Below are 16,090 nucleotides of genomic sequence, written 5' to 3'. Positions count from 1 at the left end.
AGGACTCTGCCTTGGGACGTTCCCCAGCGGCAGAGGGAAATCCCGCGCTCCTGGCCTGGCTGGAATCAGCAGCACATGTACGCTCCCCGCAGCCTGTACCCCTGCTGGTCGCTTTGCTGCCCAAAGAGCACGGGAGCTGGGAGGCAGCGATGCCCGGTGCCGGGCAGTGATTTCTTTCGTTCTAGGATGGTGCAACGTGTCTAACTTCACCAGGGCAGGATGGGGGCAGGTCTCCCTCTCTCCCGCTGCACCTGAATCCTTCAAGACCTTTGTAACCTGGGCGCGGATTGGGGCAGATTTCAGAGCTGGAGAGGGAAGCTGTCCAACCATGCAGCTTATGCCATCAGCACCCCGGTGCCCCCAGCTCTGAGACAAGTGCAGAAGCAGATGGCGTGAGCCACAGGGGCTGCACGCAGCTCACACGGCAGCCAGCCAACACCCACACACTCCCCCAAAACATGCTTCTGCAGATCCACCGCTGACTGTAAGTGGGGCATGCCCTCCAGCTAGCACAGATGGGGGCTTGCACAGCAGGGCAACACATGCTTTGCCATTAAACATGCACTTAGCAGATTAGACATGAAACCTGCTAGGCATGCCCTGACCTTCTGTGGAGCCCAGCTCCTGGGACACTAGCACCAGCTAGCAGCCGGGCAAGGGTTAACTGGAAATGAGACCGTGCCTGTTTCCCATCTCTATCTGCGCCTTGATTTTCCCTTAAACAAGGGCGTTCCCTTCTCCAAAGGCTCCGTACCTCAGTGGCTGAGCCACCCCCCCTTGCAGGCCAGAATCAGCCTGGCAGAACTGCTCAGGGACTATGGAATTGTGGAGAGCGGCACCTCCCGTGGGCACCATCCCCCTCTGCGCAGGGCCCTCCAACTTCTGCAGGTGCCACTGAGTGCTTTGGGGGGCTGGGCGGGGACCACTGCTGAGCCGGCACAGGCTGGAGCCAGGTGCTAGGGTTTTGGTCACACTCTCCGCTGTGAACAGCGCAGAGAACTGAGAAAGAGGGAGCTTTATTTTACTTTGATTTCATTTTCTCCTTCTGATGGGGGCAGGTCCCCAAATGCCAGAATGGCCCCTGCCTGGGCCACAAACGTACCCCCAAGCTCCATTATTGACTCACTTCGATCCCAGCTGTGGTGAGATCAGCCCCCAAAAGGGGGTTATATTTATTCAGAAACCATCCCTCTGCAGGGTGGTCCCCCCGCCAGAGTTATGGGGTGTCAAGCTGGTTTGCAGCCAAGTTCGAACAAAACAAATACAGACCATCCAAAGACAGGACTTTAATAAAATCAGTCAGGCTTTTACAGACCAAACGGCAGCAAATACAGTAAAAATGAGACGAGAACAATACAGAACCATCTTCATAAATAACTGGGTCAGCAGTCCCAGAACTCTTGGGCTTTTTTGACTGCGGCAGAGGAAAAGAGGTACAAACACACACACATACACAAGTAAAAAACACACGCACAGCAAGACCCTTGATGAGCACACACTGAGGAGGTAGATTTTTGCCTTTATGGCTAAGCAGCCGAGTCTCTTGCTATTTTCAGCCTCGCTGCCGAGCTTTACTGAGCCAGTGCTGGCACGTGGTACCGTCCCTCCCACGCTACTGTATTGCCCTGCGTGCGCTTTCCAGCTGGGCTAGGAGGTTATATTGCTCTCCCCCAGGCAGTTCAGAAAGCTCCCGCCAATCTACACTCGCTTCCAAATAGCTCCATGCGGCAGGCAGTTATCCATGAGGAACGTCTCTGCTGGGGCACGAAATCAAGACGCACAACATCACCGGGATGTTTGTGATAAGACTGTTTCCAGTGGAAGGAACTAGTAACCCCCCACCGAATCGTTTTCCTATTATACGTCACTTACAAGGTACCCTGCCCACCCCACCCCAAACACACACACACAAGCATCTCCCCAAGGATCCGCTCTTCAAACGCAAGCTGGCGTCCAGTGAAATGTACACAGAACTACAGCGCAGTAGCTGCTGCAAAAAGAATGAGTCGGGCAGCGGATAAAAGTACAACAGAAAGGGGACGTTCAGGAGGGACAGCTCGGAGTCCCGGAGCAGAACAGCATGCCGCTCGGGCTGTCCGTTCAATGAGCAGACCCAGCTGTTCTTTCCACGCGTTTGTTACAATCGCCCCACGCTCGCAACCCAGGGAGTCTCCTCTAAACACCCATTTCCTCCTCCCCACAAAAGAGCTTAACTAATGTGAGTCGGGAGAATTCAGTCCCCGGGGAAACTTGTGCAGAGGGGGGCGACGTTCTCTTGGTAACTGAAGCAATGATCTCAGTGTAGAGCAAAACAAAACCAAAATTAAGTTTCATCTGGATCAAGCTGCCTCCTAAAACTGCTCTGTCTCTGAACTCCTGTGGGAGCTATTAAGGCTGAGCAGAAAATACAAAGACTTGCTGGTCTGGGGGGTTTCAGAGGACCCCGAGGTGACCATTTGAGGGATGGATAGTGTGGACACTTCACACCCAAGGCACACCAGGCCTTGCGGAAGCACAGAAGTTGCACGATGTGCCGGACGGCGGCTGCTCATTCGAGGCACCACGAGCTGGGCTGACACAAACCGGCTCCTAGGGTGCATGAGACGCACTTCTGATGCTACTGTTAACCGGAGCTCTGCTAACGTGGGCGACCCAGCTAAGAACATTCCCACTAACGCGGCAGGAAGGGGCAGGCTCCGCACAGCTGGAGGGTGCAGTCCAGGGTGGGGTAAAAGTCTTAGCACCAGATCCCCCGGGTTTCTGGCAGCTTGAGGCAGAGCCTGTGTGGGGGTTGTGTTTGTGTTGTGCATGCAGGGCTGGAGAAAAGCCCTCCCCTGCGACAACCAGACCCTCCGCCGCACTGCAGGAGGCGGGCATGTGTGGGCTGGGCCATGAACTGCACATAGTCCCCTGGGCTCGCCCACGAGGTGTGTACACACGTGTGTTCCAACCGCCTCCTGATAGCGAGGGCGTTTACAGTCCTCTTGGCGCGGTCTCAGTCAACTGATTCCTAGGCCAGCGCGGGCAGGTGCCAAAGAGGATCAAGGCAAGCAGGTGCAAGCCAGCCCTTTGCCCTCGCACTGGCTCACGGGGGACGATATTCCAGGCTCTTTATTAATAGCTTGCATATTTACAGGATCAGTTCCTATGAGGAAGGAAACCCCTTCCCAGGGCCAGCTCTGTTGAGCGAGACAATGTGCAGCCCTGCAGTAACTCCGAGAATACTGAACATCCCTACTTGTGCTGCTAGGCTGGTCCCGCTCCTCCCCTTGGCCCCCGTGCCAAGGAAACGCGCCCTCGCTCTTCGCCAGGGCCTTGCAACTCTTGGAAGTTCTCGGCTTGGCGACGTCTCGTCGCTGCAGGGACTGGATCTCTGAACGCCGCGGGCCAGGGGTAGGATAAGGGGCTGGGAGAGGCCGACAGGGGACAGGGACCAGAGTTAAAGGATGCTCTATCAGTGAGACTCCACCATAGGGTGTTTCCCAGCGGGACCAGACTGAGTCATGCAAGAAATTAAAACACCCCCTTGTACATCACACACACACACACTAAAAGGCTTTGCTATCAGAGTTCGTAGCATCCATGGAGTCACTATACGTTGGATACCTTTTGGGGCTCTCTGGCTTGCCGTAGTCCGTACAGCCACTTGATCACCCTGGCGTTGCGCTCGATGACGGAGATGCCGTAGGGCATGCGCTCCGCCTGCTTGTCCTCCAGGGTGGCAGCGCTGCGCTGGGAGCGGGCGCACTCCGAGCTGGCAGTGCTCACGCTGTGAAACTTGATAGAGACGATGTCCGAGCTGGCCCGGGCAAAGTGCTCCACCCCTATGTCCCTGACCTCCTCGGGGTCCAGCCCGCAGTAGTTGAAGAAGCGTTCCAGGTCGGCCGTGGCCCGGGAGTACCTGTCACTCAGGTCGGACTTGGACCTGTGCAGGAGGGTCTGCCGCTTGGCGCTGTCTGTCCGCCTGTCGTGGGGGCTTCTATTTGGTGAGCTAAGGGAGCTGGCAGAGGGGATCCTGGCCTTGGCGGGTGAGATGGGCATAGGGGCGACCTGGATGGTTGGGGTCACCCTGTCCCGACGAACCCCGCAGGGCCGGACATCCACTCTGCGCACGGCCACCGTGCTGGAGGGCTTAGACGTGACGGAGCTCTCCGACAGCTTGCTCATGCCATCCGAGGGGCCCTTCCTCCTCTGCACAGCGGGGTGCCCGCCCCGCTCTTTGCCCGGGGGCTCCCTCGTCTCTGCTCTCCACTTGTGCTCCCGGGGGCTCTCCGACTTGGGGAAGGGCAGGGGGCTGTCACAGATGTTGATGAGGTTGTTGAGGATCTCCAGGTTCAAGGAGGTCTTTGGCCCACAGGCTTCCGCCCTGCGGCCCCCTTGCGGGGTCTTGCGGCTGGGAGTGAGCATGGCTCTCCGGACCCCCGGGGTGAAGAGGGGCTGCTTCAGGAGCGGCTTCACCGGCTCCTGCTTGGTGCTGGCAACCTGCTGGCTCTTCACATACTTGGCTTTGTCCGCCTCCAGCCTCTCCACGGCGCTGGGCTTCCTGGCGCCGGTGGCCGCCTGCCGGCGGAAGTACTCAGGCCCCTTGTTGAGGATCCGGAATGGCATTGCCGAGGTGAAGGGCGCCGTCACCGAAACCCCCTTCATCACGTCCCCAGCCTGGAGGGTTTCCACGGGCATGCTGCTCAACTTCTGCACCCCCCAAGCTGCTCCTCCGCACACCGCCCACCCCGCTCGCCGTGCCCTGTGCAGCAGTGTCCATCAAGGGTCACATGCCCCCCAGGCCTGGTAGCGAAGATTAAGGCTGAATGTCAGTCCCGGAAGCAAAATCCCTCTGCTCTTCCAGAGGAGCTCAGACCGATGAGTCCAAGGGGCCGGCAGCCTTGGTGGGGTCTGCCCCGGGGTCACGCTCCACTCGCTGCAAAGAAGGGAACAGAGATCAGTACACAGCCGAGAGCGGGCAGCTTCCCTGCCGAATGCTGCTGCCTCCTGTTTCTGCCAGCTCAGCCAGACAAAGGCACTGGCAGGCCCGCCGTCTTCGCCAGGAGGCGGGGGAGACCCGCGCTGGGCTTCCTATTTCAAGGCACGGGCCCCGCCCCCCTTCCAGCCAGGTCTCTCCCTCCAGCCAATGGACAGAGGCAGAGACACTTCAAATAGAAACCTCCACCAATCGAGGGAGAGCGGCTCTAGACAACTCCTTGAATGAAAAGAGGGGAAGGAAGGAGGGGAGCAAGGAGTTACACTCTGGCCTCCTGCCTCCCTCCCTCCTGCCATGATCAGCCCCTTCTCCTCCATGGCCCTCAGCCAGGCTTCCCCCGCCCACCCCACCAGCACCTGCCCTCTTCCCATATGGGATGCCCAGCCGACCCCCTGTGCCCCTGCCCCTTGGTCTGCTGGGATGCCCCATGCATCCCCCCACCCTCCCCAGGGAGCTGCCCACGAGCCACAGCCATCTGCAGGAAGGAGATTTACATGGTATCAGTGGGGGATGTGAACTAACATCCCATTGAAACAGGGAGGGCTAAACACCCAGCATCCCGACCCTCCAACGTGCGGGATCTCCCCCGCGGCTGAATGGGTGAGACAGGGCCCCAGAGAACAGAAAGGGCCCTTGCCCAGACAGCTCTTTAAACCGTCCCAGGATCTGCAGATAGAGGCGTCTCTCACCTCCCAAGCAGAGACTGGGCTCGGACCCCTGCCCCCGGAGACCAGACGCCCTCCCTTGCTGATGGGCTGGGCAGCCCCCGGGGAGTTCTGTGCTCCTCTCTCCCCTGCATGTCCCAGCCTGGCCGTACCGGACGTGTGGTGGAAGCATCCCATGCTCTCCAAAGGGGACAGCGACACTCAGCCTGATGGCCGGGCCGGCCTGGCCCGTCTGGAGCCACAAGTGTGAGGGACTGGTACTGCGGGGGTGGTCCATGACCTGGTGCCGCTGCACGCACTCCGGGCAGCCGGATGGTACGCCAGGGAATCTCTACAGGAAGCCTCTCCTCTCCTCCCCATGCTGTCACAAGGCCAGGGACTCAGTCTGGGGAAGGGGGCTACAGAGAGGAGCTGCTGTCTGCCAATGATAAGCACACATGTGCCAGGCTAGGAAACACAGCTCTGAGACAGCCATGTGCCTCCCCTGCAGAGGGGCAGCCAGTGGACAGCTAACATCAAGGGAGCCCACCCACGCTTTTGGGGATCTTGCTGTGAACACATGCTGAGCACCCAGAGGCCGCCGGGGTCCACTCGGTGAGTGTCACCCACAGTGCAACTGTTGGGGAGAGTTGCTGTGGTGAATCCTTGCATGCCCGGACCCGCAGGGAGCAGGGGCTGAAGTCACGGAGGCCAGAGGTGGCTGGAATTTAGGGGGAGGGGACATATAGAAGGAGCGAGGCGAAGGACCCTCGTTACTTTGCACAGAACCCTACAACGCCTTGGAGGAGCAGCCCTGAGACAGCTCAGACGTTCCACAGACACATACGCACACAGCTCCCCGCACTCCCTCCAACACAGTGCTCCGTAAACTGGAAGCTTCTTTCTTTCCACCGCCCTGTCCTCCTTAATCCTAGTCGAAGGGGCATTTTAAACAGCTTACAACTGCTCCTGTCTCTCATTAGCCACGGGGATTAGCAATGGGCAAAGTTCAGAGGCTCAGCGATTCGCACGGGAAATGCACCGGGAGGTCAAGCTGCTCATTGGAATATCTTGGGGCTGGGAAAACCTTGGCAAGGCAGCCGCGCTCCCAGCCTCTCAGCACATCCGGTCCCTGCCAAAGTGCAGGAGAAAATGACTGGTCAGGGAACTCTTCCGGAGCTCAGAAAGGAGATGTGGTATAGCTCTGGACGGGGGTTCAGAAGAGCACTGTTTTTTACCCATGTCTGCTTGCCCGTTCCGGCAGATGACAGTTGGGGACCGGGAGCCAGGAGCTCTGTGTTCTGCTGCAGACACTCCCCCTGTGTGACCTCAGTCGAGTGTCACTTCACCTCCCTCTGCCTCCATCTGCACCATGGGGATAACAGACAAATGCATCTTCGCTTATCTGCAATTTCCTGGTTCATACATCAGTGACAATGAGCCTGCTTGAAGCTTGGGCTCGAACCAGAGCTGTCAGTCACCAGCAAAAGGGGAATGCCCCTACCCCGAAGAGCCTGACAGCTGAGAGTCAAACATCCACAGCCAGGATAACTAGTCTTTCCTGCTTCAGAATGAGGAGCCAATCTCCTCTAGCAAGCACGAAACCCAGCCCTGGAGTGCAAAAAAAGGGAGCCTTGTAAAGAACTTAGAAGTGGGATTAATTTTGCTTTGCAGGCAGAAGGAACCCAGTGGGCTCTGCAGGGACATTCCCTGCCAGCTAGCAAATGCCAGGTCTAGTTCTGCCCCCAAGCTGCAAGCCAGCTGGCCGGCATAGCAGACTGAAGACCCTGATGGTTAGTTATCCAGCTGTGGGAAGAGCTTTGAGATCCACGGGTGAAAGACACTATAGCAAATGTGAAGAAAGGAACCTCTCTGAGGTCGCTCATGCTTTCCCTAAACGGCAGCTTGCAGTCCGTCTGGCTAGGAGGCAGGGGCAAACGCCCCGCAACCAGATGGGCGCCCGGAAAAGCGACTGAGCTTCCACACGCAGAACTAGAGCAAGGCACATCTCGCTGTACCCCTGGCTCATCGCAGGAACAGTTGTGAGAAGCTTCCAAACCAGTCCGAGCCATTGCCAAAGGGGTGCTCGCTCCGTGGGTGGGAGGGGGAGGGTAATGGTGCTCCAGGACCAGTGTGGGAGTAGAAGGCATTTCGCTATCCCTTCCAGAAGCGGTTGAGGACTAAAATGGGGAGGTGTGGGGTAGCCATGGTAAATAGACTGAACACTTTTTATTGAAATAGCTAAAGCCAGGAGACGGGCAGCGTCCGTCGTGTACATGATCCAGGGTACCCATTGCGGCTATCAAGACACACTAATCTCAGCGTCTTGGCTCTCAGTCTGCAAATACACGCAAGGCAGCCCTCCTGAATGGCAATGGGGAGCCGCGAGCACAGTCAACGGCTTATCCCACCGAACAAAGTCTCGCCCTTGGGCCTGTGAATAGACAGAGCGAGCGGGCGCTGACGCGCTCCACGGGTTACGCCCAGCGGGAGGAGCGAGCGCCGAGGGCAGCTGAGAGGTTTAACTCAGTAATGTCTGGGCAGTGCTTTGAGAAGGAGACACAAACCATCGGGATATTCCAGCCCTACATCCACTGAGCCCAGCTGTCAGCAGCGACCCCGAGGCCTCAGAGCCGGCGTCTCCCTCTCGTCCAGAGCTACTAGGCGCAGTGGGAAAAGAGGCACCAAAAGCAGTCGCAGGCCTGTGAAACAGGGCCCAGAGCGCCCCGCTGCTGACGTGGCCGTGACTCGCCCCCCAGCAGTGAGCAGCCATCAAAGCGTGGGGCCCTCCCGCACCGTGAGTGCCCTGTGTCGGGCACTTCAAATCACCTGCAAAAGACAGGCCCCCTTCCTCCCCCCTCGGCTGTGCACTTAACTGAACCGCACGGAGTTGAGCAACCTCCCCATGAACCCACAGCAAACACGCGGTCGTCACCGGCAGGCTGGGGAACTTTCCCCTCCAAGTCAGGGGAGTTTTTCCACAAGCACAATAACCGCCCCCCCCCCCTTTGGCTGCCTAGATTAGTCCGTTCCTACCCAGTCCCCCAACGGCAGAGACTGCAGCCTGATCCTGTGCATTGGCCACACTGCTGCTGGGCTGCGGGGAGAGGGGAGGAGGAAATGTGAGAGAGGGAGGTGTGTTTCAAAGAGACCCTGCAGATAGAACCACATCCCGGGCATGCTCCCCTCTGCTTGAGCCAGGACGCTGCCCTCCATTGTGCTCTTTCCAAACTAAGACAATCAAAGGCCCGGTCAGTGCTGCTCTCTCACAGTCCCCTTTCGTCCTTCAGCTCCTGGTTACTCCACCTTCCTTTGAACTTTCAATAGGCCCTACATTCTTTCCGCATACGCCACCGAGTTAAGTGCCGACTGCGGCGGGTTGGTTTTGTGTTCAGGAAGCAGGCTGCCCACGTCAGTGGACTGTGAGATTGTAGGGGTCGGGGCAGCGTCCCACCTGCCCCTCTACCACCACCACCACCAAGCTTCTCGTCACCCTCCCTCAGCAACCCGATCCTTTCCGGAGCTTCATTTCTTTTACCTGCCAGCAGAGCCAGAGAGAAAGCCCCAGGGCTTGAGTCCCCTCTCGCTCTGCTGTGACCCTGCTGAATTCAGCGTGTCACTCCCAGTTCACACCAGCGTTAGCAAGAGAAGGATCAAGCCCCGCCAGCGGGTTTAAACACTCTGGCCATGTCTACACTACGGCTGTAGCTCTGTGATATAGACACTTCCTACATCGATGGAAGGGGGCTTTTCCGTTGAAGTCGTTAATCCGCTCCGAGGGCTGGTAGCTAGGTCAGTGGAAGAATCTTGCTGCCAACCTCGCGCATCTACCCCAGGGGTTAGGTCAACCCAACTACAGTGCTCAGGCGTGAAACCTCACACAGCTCTGAGTGATATTGCTAGGTCGGCCTGTAGACCAGGCCTCTGCTAAAACTGGGCAGGTCCCCTGCGCTTCCCACGGATCTGGGAGCTTTGCAAAGAAGTGGAAGGAATTGTCCTGTAGCCTCTGATCCTAACTGGAAATGCTGGACTGCCTGTCTTGGCTCGGGCCTCCTGAAAGCCCTCTGCCCCTGCAGGAGCCTGGTTCCGCTTTGGGCTGCAGCCGGGCCCTAGGCCCCAGGGAGACGGAACAGCAAACACCAGTAACTTACCAGTTGTACTTTCTTTCCCCCTTGTGGCTGCAGCTGGATTCCAGAACACCAGCCAGCCGGCTCCACCTGAGGTGTCTCTGGGGCTTCCGCTCTCTGCTGCAGCAGCGGCTCTACTAACCCAACCGCTCACCTGGAGGGATCAAGTAACCTGCTTGCACAACTTCCTGTTTATACTCCGAAGGTGGGGTTGGCAGGGACGGGAGCCTATGCACAGAGCACACTCCTGGGAGAGCAAACCACCCCCCTGCACTGAGCCTGCAGTGACCTGATCAGCAGGAGGGCGCAGCTCCAGACACACCACAGCTGATTTAGCTGCACGGAGTTGTTGGCCTTACTGTGTCACTAGCCCATTCCTGCCTCGCCCCCAGGGGCGCTCTCTGCCTCAGTGTCTAGCACCACATTGGGGGGAGGGGGGTCGGACTCCCCAGGGAGGAGACGACCTGCCAGCTGATCCACTGCAGCAGGAGCTTCCATGCATTCACCGTCTGGTGACTTCAGACCCACTGAACCTGAAAAGACAGAAGGCTGCCCCCCCCCCCCACATAGCCCGAGGGGAATCCCGCCACATGACCTGGAAAGAGCTTGGCGTGTATGGGGGTGGGGGTCCTAGCAGGCACATTTACAGCTGGAGCATAGACAGTCCCTTCTCTGACCCTTGGCTTTTTACAGCCCCCGCCCCAAGGCAGCCAAAGGAAAGAGCCACTCAGTGCAGAGAGCACAACCCCCAGCTGGTAGGTGACAAGGCAGAGCGATTGCTGAGCTAGGGAGCGGAAACATAGGCAAGACTCTCTGTGGGGCTACCCCTCTTACAGCCCCGCAGAGAGGTAGGATGCGCTGTTTGGGGTATGGCCCTGCGCCGCTTGGGTACACTTTCCTCAGATGCAGCTGGTTAGTTATATTATGGTAGCGCTCAGAGACTCCAGCTGAAATCACAGTCCCATTGTGCTGAGGGCTGTACACAAACACAGTAAGACACGATCCCGGCCCTGCCAAGCTTCCAATCTAAACAGACATGGAGTGGGAGGGGAAACAGGCACAGAGGGGTGAAGTGACATGACTAAGGTCACATACCAAGTGGGTGGCAAAGGCAGGAATGGAACTAGGTCTCCTGGCTTTCAGACCAGTACCCTATCCACTAGGCCATGCTGCCTCTCAGCAACTACAGTGGGCACAAATTGTTCTGGGTGGCGAGACAGACATTCTCATGGGACAGATCACAACCCTGCTTCCTCGACTCTGTTATAACCACACCAGACTGCGGCGCCTTTCCACTGCCTTCAGGTGGAGTGGGGAACCAAACATCTGCAGATCAGGAAAGGCATGATCTGAAATGCCAGCTCTCCACGAGGGGACCGTTAGTCAGACCATTCTCTGCAGCCCTGACGTGGCCTCTGCCAGCCAGGAATCTCGAACCAGAATGATTGCCGTCTCACAACACCGAGCACGTTCTTGGGTGCTCTAATAATAACAACAATCATCGCTGGCATTGCATCCTGTGAGTGAGCCTCATTATCCCCATTTCACAGATGGCAACACTGAAGCACATAGAGACTGACTCACCCACGTCACACAGAGCCTGGGAACCCCGACTCCTAGTCCTCTGCCTTTAGAGCAACCATCCCAGTCCCTTATTAACCTCCTCCTCCTCGCTGAAGAGGTACCTGCAGGTTGGCAAAGATTGCAGCAGCATCCTGCCCCCAATTCTCCATCTGCTGGAAACGGTCCTGAGAGAGAAATCGGAGGAACCAGCAGAGAGAGAGCGCAGACCCTTCCCCACGTCCTGCCCTGGCTGTCTTCTCTTTCCCACCACTCCCCTGGTGGAGGGGCACTTCATCAGGTCAGGAGTCTGAGCAAAGGGGGTCAAGGCCCTTCCCATCTCCCCGAGGGAGCCAAGATGCTACACACAGAAGTGGAAGATACCATCAGGTTCAGGTGAACCCGTTTACACCCGCGGGAGGGCACAGAAGGGACAAAGCCAAACAGGTGGGCCGTGGAATTCTTAGCCACGTGAAGCTCACGTCAGGAGGTTTTGTGCTGCCTGCACCGCAGGTCTCCAGCATTGTTATATTTGTTTCCGACCAAACAGGTTTTCCAGGAGGCGAGATCTTCCCAACCTCACCACACGGCCAGGGTGGAGGGGGAGGGGGCCTGATTTCCCCTTTCTCATAAGCGATCAGACACCCCTGCTGCCTTCCACTCCTTGCTTAGGCTCCACAGCCACACAACTCTACATTCTCGTAGCTGGACGGAAGCCAGCCTGGGCACCAACTGCCGAACAAAGATCACATTGGAGCTGAAGAGGGGAGGGGCGTGTACAGTACAACTCGTTCTCTGTACCACCAGCAAATAAAACGCAATGCGAGCGCATCAAATGCCAACCGCCCAATCCTGTGCCTGGGGAGGGGGAGCTAGGCAGGCCTTACGGCAGACTGACCTTCCATTTCCCTCAAGACACGGCTCACGTCCATGCAGTGCTCTGCTGAGCCGCAGGGTCCCTTGGACACAACTGTGTCCAGGGGCACAACTGTGAGTGCTCCTGGGGGGGCAACGGTCTACGTTTTTAGTGCGTCTCCCTCCATTTTGGGGCTGTATTTTGCAGACTCTGCCTTTTCCTTTAGAAAGATAACGCTGCCAGCTCTGTCCCAGCCCAGAGAACCTTCCCAGTAGCCGACTCAGACCATTGTCTCCAGCTACACAACAGGAGCAGGGAAAGGTGTGGAGCTCTGCACCCCACTTCCCCTTTCCAGAGCTTTAACTTCACAGCCTCACCGGGGCGGCTATGAAATGAGGAGGTTATTAAGCACCAGCAGCCAAAGAAATCAACATGTGGAGCTGGGGGATTTATTTAAAAGCATTATCGTTCTGAGTCAACCTCCTTTCCTTGCTCTGGGACTTTGGAGATTTTTAGGCACAATACAAGTTGATTGGGTTTTTTCCCTGGCCCTTCATCCCTCAGATTTTCTTTGTTTCCCAACCTCCTTCCCTCGCTAGCAATTGTAACGCTTCCAGACTCACTGATGGCGCTGGCTCCGTCTGCAGGAAGACTAAAGCTGTCGGCCGCACCAGCTCGAGAGTTAAAACCCTCCACGCTCAGGCCTGGTCTACGCGAAAAAGTAGGGTCGACCCAGCTACGTCGCTCAGGGGTGTGAAGAATCCACATTCCTGTGCATTCTAATTAAGCCAATCTAACCCCTAGTGTAGACAGCGGGAGGTCAACCGAAGAATTCTTCCATCGACCTAGCTACTGCCTCCCAGGGAGATGGACTACGTCCACCAATGGGAGAGCCCTGTCTACACTGCATGGCATTGTCTACACTGAAGCATCGTCGTTTCAAGTGTGGACAAGCCCCCACATAGCTCAAGTATGTCTACCCGTGCTGCAATCACACCTCCCGACTGCAGTGTAGACATACCATTAACTGTTCACACCTGAATCAGTCAATCGGACGAACATGTATTCCCAGAGCACCGCACTGACAAGTAACTAAAAAGGCACCTTCTTATTCAATGGAACTGCTCCCTTGTGCAGCCAGAAACACACGTACTGAATGTAATGACCAAGATAAGCCTTTGTACTCCTGCTAGCACGGCCAGCACAGCTCTGGGGAGGGAGCAGGGGTCTAGCCTGCCTCATGCCTCATCAAGAAAATGATTTCAAAGTCCCTGTTGCAGGGTCTCATTCTGGCCTCTGGTACAGTGCATTGAGACTGCACAGCTGGAACTGAGCACAGAAGCTTTTGTCTGTGGTGAGATGTGAGAAGTCAAGAACCCAGCTTGACTTGCGGAGCCCGGGGCAGCTTGTGGGGCTAGCGGTTAGAGAAAAGAGATTTTTATTTGTAAACCTGGGTAAGGATGACCTTGAAAATCACTGCAAGACAATGAAGGTGAAGCCCTATTATGCCATTTTTAAGAGTCAAACTGCATTTTCAAAACAGAATTCTAGATCACGTAAATAGTCCTCCAAACCAGATCAGGTAAACCTGGGTTTAGCCCCATTTTAGACACAGCAGACGGAGTCACAAAGCAGACGCATATTATCTCTGGAGCCTCTGCAATGCCTCACCCGCTTTATGGTCTGAATGAGTGGAACACACATCATGGCTTGGCTGTCCAATGTTGCATCATCTGAACTGTTCCGTACTTGCTAAAGCGACACTATTGATTGCCTGCAGATAGGGGCACGGACGCAGTCATACTGGACCAGCCCATCAATTCCGGTCTTCTGCCTCGAGTAAAGTTTGTTACCTGACACATCAGAGAGAGGTAAAAAAATCTCCATAAAGGGCCTACCCGTCATGCAGTTCTGGACACGAAAGGGAATTCTTTCCTACCCCTGCAGGAGCAGGCCCTGCTTCTCTCGCTGTTACTTGCGGAACTCACCTTTTTATCGGTCGCACAAATGTCCAGGCCTTTTCAAAGGCCACCACAGCATCTGACACTCTGACCTTCTGGCTGACGATACCTTTGCTTTCACTGAAACATGCAGCAGTGGGAGATATCCCCCGTGGCTTTGGGGCAACCTGATAAACTGCATTTCCCAGTCCTTTCTGGAGACCTAACCCGCTCAGAAAATCAGAACCAGATGTAACCAGAAACAAGACCAAGAACTGATCCCCTCCCAGCTGCCAACCAGTGTCCAGCACCCATGGGTCAGGCACCCTATGCCCCACTAACACCCAAAACTCTGGGGCAAAAAGACAGCACCCACCTGACCCCTCTCAGGATTCCCTACCATGTTCTCCTTACATTGCCAGTGCCCTTTGAGTGCAGCTCATCCCACTGTCTCACCCTAGGTACAGAGTCCGTTGGCCCTGATATGGACACCCCCAGCCTGGGGTCCCACACTAGGTCTGGTGATTGGGAAACGGGCTCCCGACTACCCTAGGATCAGGGTTAGGGGCTCCTAGGGCTCGAAACATGAATATCATTCCCAACCTACTGCCTCCAACAGGGGCTCTGGGATTTCTCTTCCCCCTCCCGCCTCGCCTGGGGAGAGGGGCTCCGGGATGCCTCCCTAGCCCCACCACCACCCGCGGGAGGGGGATACCCTCCCCCCGCCGACCAGGGGCCCGGGGCTCCGCACACAGACACTCCACTTCCAGGGGAGAGGAAGGGAGCCCCGTCCCCTTGCTCCCGATGCCCCCTCCCCGGCCCGGCTTACCGCAGAGGGGAACACTGGAGGGGGGACAGAGGAGTAGCAGAGGCTGCAGCGGGTCCCAGACGCTCCAGTCCCTTCGACCCCACACGCCTCCTTCCCATTGGCTCCGCCGCCGCCATTCGAACGTTGCGCGGCCGGGGTCGCTAAGCGACCGCAACTGGGGACTTTATGAATGAACCAGGCGGGGGCTGTTCGGTGGGGTCCCCCCTAGGCAGGAGTCCGGCTTCTCCCCCCTCCAGCCACAAGGTGGGCTCCCCTCCATTCTTACTGTGGGAACGATTCTCCCCCACAGTCTACACACAGCCAGCCAGGGGTCCTGCTTCCCCCTGCCACCTGGTGGGAGCTACCTGCGTCCCCTCCCCCCAGCCATACAGTAAGGGGGGGGGGGAGAGCTCGCCCCGCAGCAGCCAATGGGGAGTCTGGAGATCCCTCTGCTTCAGCCATAATCAAACATTTCAGAACCTCTAGAAAGTTCTGATTTGTGTTTGGTTCTCAATATGGGCGAAAGTTCCCGCGGAGGAATTTGTATTTTAGCCAAACCAGTTCTCCCAGCCCCATCTTACACCCAGTAAACTGCATAAGACTTCACAGATTCCCTAAGCACAGATTCAGAATGAACCAACCTATAGCATCCCTGGATGCTAGCCAGGGCATGAAACAGTTATGGAGCCTGCCCCCACGTCCTTGCACAGCAAGCCGTATATCCAGAGAGACCAAAGCAATTCTGTTGGACAGGATAATGCAGGGGCTGTGGAGTGGCCATGCAAGGAGACTCTGCCGGCTGCATGCCACACAGCTATTTTCCAGGGCAGAGCTGGATAGTGAAGAGGTGGGAGCATCTTTGGGTCTGGGACTATATGGATCCAAAACCCAGGGGTAGCGTGTGGCTGCTTCACTAAAGCCTGGAAGATTTCACTTCTCTGCTTCCCACCGAGGACCCCCACACAACGCTCAGGCCTTCTGGCTTCATGCAGGAGTCCAGAAGTTGGCCACAGAGCTCAGCATCAGGAGAACAAAATTAAAGCAGTGGATTTTGGAAGTGTGATTAGCAAGGAGAGGCAGAGCTGATGAGGCAAAGAGTTCAGAGTGAAGTTCTGTGAAAACAAATGACTTCATCCCAGGAGGGTTGCCCTGGGCTTGTGCAACTGTAGCGAGCTAA

The 16,090-nt window shown here is 56.8% G+C and overlaps 1 protein-coding gene across 3 annotated transcripts; it reads right to left on the bottom strand.

The window, feature by feature from the left end:
- Positions 1-1,271: 1,271 nt before the first annotated feature.
- Positions 1,272-15,054, bottom strand: FAM110A (family with sequence similarity 110 member A). Of its 3 annotated transcripts, none has more exons than XM_034787579.1 (2): positions 14,935-15,054; positions 1,272-4,918 (listed from the first exon to the last, which is right to left on the bottom strand). In XM_034787579.1, the coding sequence occupies exon 2, from the start codon at positions 4,678-4,680 to the stop codon at positions 3,592-3,594; it is 1,089 nt and encodes a 362-aa protein (XP_034643470.1). In that variant the 5' UTR covers positions 4,681-4,918; positions 14,935-15,054; the 3' UTR covers positions 1,272-3,591. The 3 variants fall into 3 exon arrangements, with proteins under 3 accessions (XP_034643470.1, XP_034643471.1, XP_034643469.1); XM_034787580.1 differs by lacking the exon at positions 14,935-15,054 and adding an exon at positions 11,435-11,996; XM_034787578.1 differs by lacking the exon at positions 14,935-15,054 and adding an exon at positions 9,774-9,929.
- Between the last annotated feature and the right edge of the window lie 1,036 nt (positions 15,055-16,090).

The sequence above is a fragment of the Trachemys scripta genome, chromosome 12, assembly GCF_013100865.1.
Source record: "Trachemys scripta elegans isolate TJP31775 chromosome 12, CAS_Tse_1.0, whole genome shotgun sequence".
NCBI lineage: Eukaryota > Metazoa > Chordata > Testudines > Emydidae > Trachemys > Trachemys scripta.
This window is presented reverse-complemented; position numbering and strand designations above follow the sequence as displayed.

Bases quoted from the DNA above. Each gene is read 5' to 3' on its own strand.
- FAM110A (XM_034787579.1), bottom strand. From the start codon at position 4,680: ATGCCCGTGGAAACCCTCCAGGCTGGGGACGTGATGAAGGGGGTTTCG.